The 2939-nt window shown below is 56.7% G+C and overlaps 1 protein-coding gene across 1 annotated transcript; it reads right to left on the reverse strand.

Annotated features, from left to right (window-relative positions):
- Positions 1 to 658: 658 nt before the first annotated feature.
- On the reverse strand, positions 659 to 1789 carry LOC136127970 (olfactory receptor 10AC1-like). Its single transcript, XM_065883602.1, has one exon. It carries the CDS (start codon positions 1787 to 1789, stop codon positions 659 to 661), a length of 1131 nt encoding a protein of 376 aa, XP_065739674.1.
- Between the last annotated feature and the right edge of the window lie 1150 nt (positions 1790 to 2939).

Genomic DNA, 2939 nt, shown 5'->3' on the forward strand with positions numbered 1-2939 from the left:
CTTCCATGGGTCTCCATGCCTCCAGTCCATTCGCCACACTGTGGCCAGAGTGACCACCCAAGGAGGGGCAAGCTATCGTATCACTCTATGAACTCAAATCCTTCAGCCCTTTACAAGGACCTTCCCGAAATGCCCCAGCCCCTGTTTAACCAGTTCCATTTAGAGCATTCTTCACTCTCCTCTTCACTTGGCTGACCTCTACCCATCCTACAGTCCTCCACTGAGCCATCTTTGCCCCCCAAGAAGTTTTCCCTGACTCCCCTCTCCCCTGGAAAAGTCTAGCATGAGCCCCTCCATCCATCTCCTGTTTTCTCCTCACATCTGTCCTCTGTCCCCGTGAGCTCCCTGGGGCATGAGTTGTGCCTTCTTTGTCACTACAAGCCTGCTACCTTGCCCAAGCCCAGCACATGGGAAGAACTCTACAGGTGCTGATGGATCCACTCAAATCAGGTCTAGGGTTCTATTCCACACAGAACTGGCGGAGGATGGGGAAACTGTTGGGAGACTCTCCTTAGGGGGACACTTTTCCAGATTCTCTTTTCTGAATCCGGTTCTTGCGCTCTCCCGGTGGCGTCCTCAGTGCAGACACCTGCTGATAGGGGGAACTTTAGGGAGCAGAGCCGCCCCCCCTGGCCTGGTCCCTACCGGCTATCATGGCTCACACAGATCCTGCCCTGGGGTTCAGCACCCAGCGGGTGGCGGCCATGATTTTGCCGTTGCGCAAGCTGTAGATGAGCGGGTAGAGCAGCGGCGTGATGTTGGTGTAGGCCAGCGCCAGCGTGCGATCCTGCCGTGGGGAGTAGCTGGCCTTGGGCCGCATGTACGTGAAGGTGGAGCAGCCATAATGGAGGAAGGTGACGGCCAGGTGCGAGGCACAGGTGCAGGCAGCCTTGCGCCTGCCGCGTGGGGAGCGCAGGTGGCTCAGGGCGGCGGCGATGGCGCCATGGAAGGCCAGGATGAGCAGCGAGGGCCGCAGCAGCAACACCAGGCAGGCGCCCAGCAGACGCAGCTCCTCCGCGTAGCTCTGCGTGCAGGCCAGGTGCAGCAGCGCTGTGATGTCGCCGAAGAAAGGCACTAGCAGGTGGGAGCCGCAGAAAGGCAGGTTGAAGAGGGCCACCGTGAGCCCCACGGACACCGCCAGTCCCCCGAGGCAGCAGCAGGCCAGGGCCAGCCGCGTGCACAGCCCAGGTGCCACCACAGCCGCGTAGCGCAGCGGGTGGCAGATGGCCACGTAGCGGTCATAGGCCATAGCGGCCAGCAGGAAGCACTCGGCCCCGCCCAGAGCCACAAACATCTGCATCTGAACAGTGCAGCCCAGGAAGGAGATGGGGCTGCCTCGGCCGCGGCCTGGCGAGGCCTGGTGGGCCAGGGAGCGGGGCACCACCGCCAGCATGTAGCAGAGCTCGATGGCTGACAGCTGGCACAGGAAGAGTAGCATGGGCGGCCGGCTGGCCACTAAGGCCACGGCCACCAGGATGAGCAGGTTCCCGCTCAGGGTAGCCAGGTGCACGGCCAGCAGCAGCAGGAAGAGCATGAGCCCCAGGTGGGGAGACTCCGCGAAGCCCTGCGGGAGAAAGCCGCAGGGCATGGTGGCATTGCGGGCGCTGTCCGCGCACTGGCTGCCCAGGGGTACCTGTGGGAAAGCAATGTGGGAAGGGAGAGGTTGTGGGCTACGCTCCTCGGGCGCTGCTGGTGAAGAAAGGGCTGGGTGGAATTTAGAGGGTAGGAGGGAGTAGGGCTGCAGAGGGGGAGGTGGGTTGATGGGTCCATTCCCATCCCCCCTCCCCATGAGGGACGTCTTATTAACTTGTTCTAAACAATGGTCCGGTTTCTCCTGCCTCTGGGCTGGAATTCTTACAGGTGCTTCTCAGCATGCTGCTTCCAAAGAAACCCTGATCTTAGGCCCGTCCTTTACAGTGCGCCTCTCCGGACCTCCGCCTGCGGAGAATCCCCTCTCCAGACTCCACGTATGTTGTGGGTCCTGCACAGCCACCGGTATTAGTCCTCCTCAGCCTCAGCTCCCCGGGGCAGGAGCTGTGTCTTTAGGCTCTATTTCCTCCTCCCTGCTCTACTCTGCCACTTCTGAGTTGCTTGTCGAGTGTCTCAGAATCACAAAGACGTAATGCAGATGAGGATCTTAGCCATCATCTCATTCAGCCTCAAAATTTTAAAGAGAAAAAAAAAGAAGCTGGGGAGGAGCAGGATGAAGGGCTTAACTGCTCACAGAAGGTTAGGACCAGAATCTGCATTCCTGAGGCTGAATCCAGAAATTCCCACGACCCCATCTGAGGTTGGTAAAAAAGGTCACTGGCATCAGTCAGTCAGTCCATATTGATTTAGCCTTAAATAGAGACCCGAGTCTGTGCCTGGCACTGAGGCAGACACTTAGGCAGCAGGGGATGGTTAGCAGAGAGGCCTGACCGGGCACATCAGGAACAATGTGTCCTAACAGTCTTACTAATACTCTGCCAGCATGAGAAAAAGTGATGTGTATCTGTCTTAACTCGCCCTTCAGAGGGAGCAGTCCATTCCAGATATGCTGTCGGAACACAGTCTCTTTCTAAGCATTATCCAGTGACTCATGCAGGCAACATTTGGAGAACATTTGATAGCGTGTGGGTTGGCTGCAATTGTTATAAACCTCTGGAGTCAGGGAACATGAGGTCTAAGAAATTCAAGGCCACGCCAACTAGAGGAGGACGTTTGATTTTTCCAGTAGTTATTAATGGTATCTCTTTTTAATTTTAATTGTAAGTTCAACCATTATTTCCTCTTAGTGACTCTGAGTCACTGTCTATAATCAGTGTTGGAAGTGGAGTTTGTGCCCGTTGTTACACTACAGAGTGCAACAGCAATGAAGCTGGGCCACGGGCGACGGGTAAATTGGATGCGAGAACCAGAGAGAATGCAGAGAGCTTGGCTTTTGCTATTAATGCTCC

This window comes from Phocoena phocoena, chromosome 9 (assembly GCF_963924675.1).
Source record: "Phocoena phocoena chromosome 9, mPhoPho1.1, whole genome shotgun sequence".
Taxonomy (NCBI): Eukaryota; Metazoa; Chordata; class Mammalia; order Artiodactyla; family Phocoenidae; genus Phocoena; species Phocoena phocoena.

Coding starts and splice junctions, on each gene's coding strand:
- LOC136127970 (XM_065883602.1), bottom strand. CDS start 1,789: ATGGGGAGGGGGGATGGGAATGGACCCATCAACCCACCTCCCCCTCTG.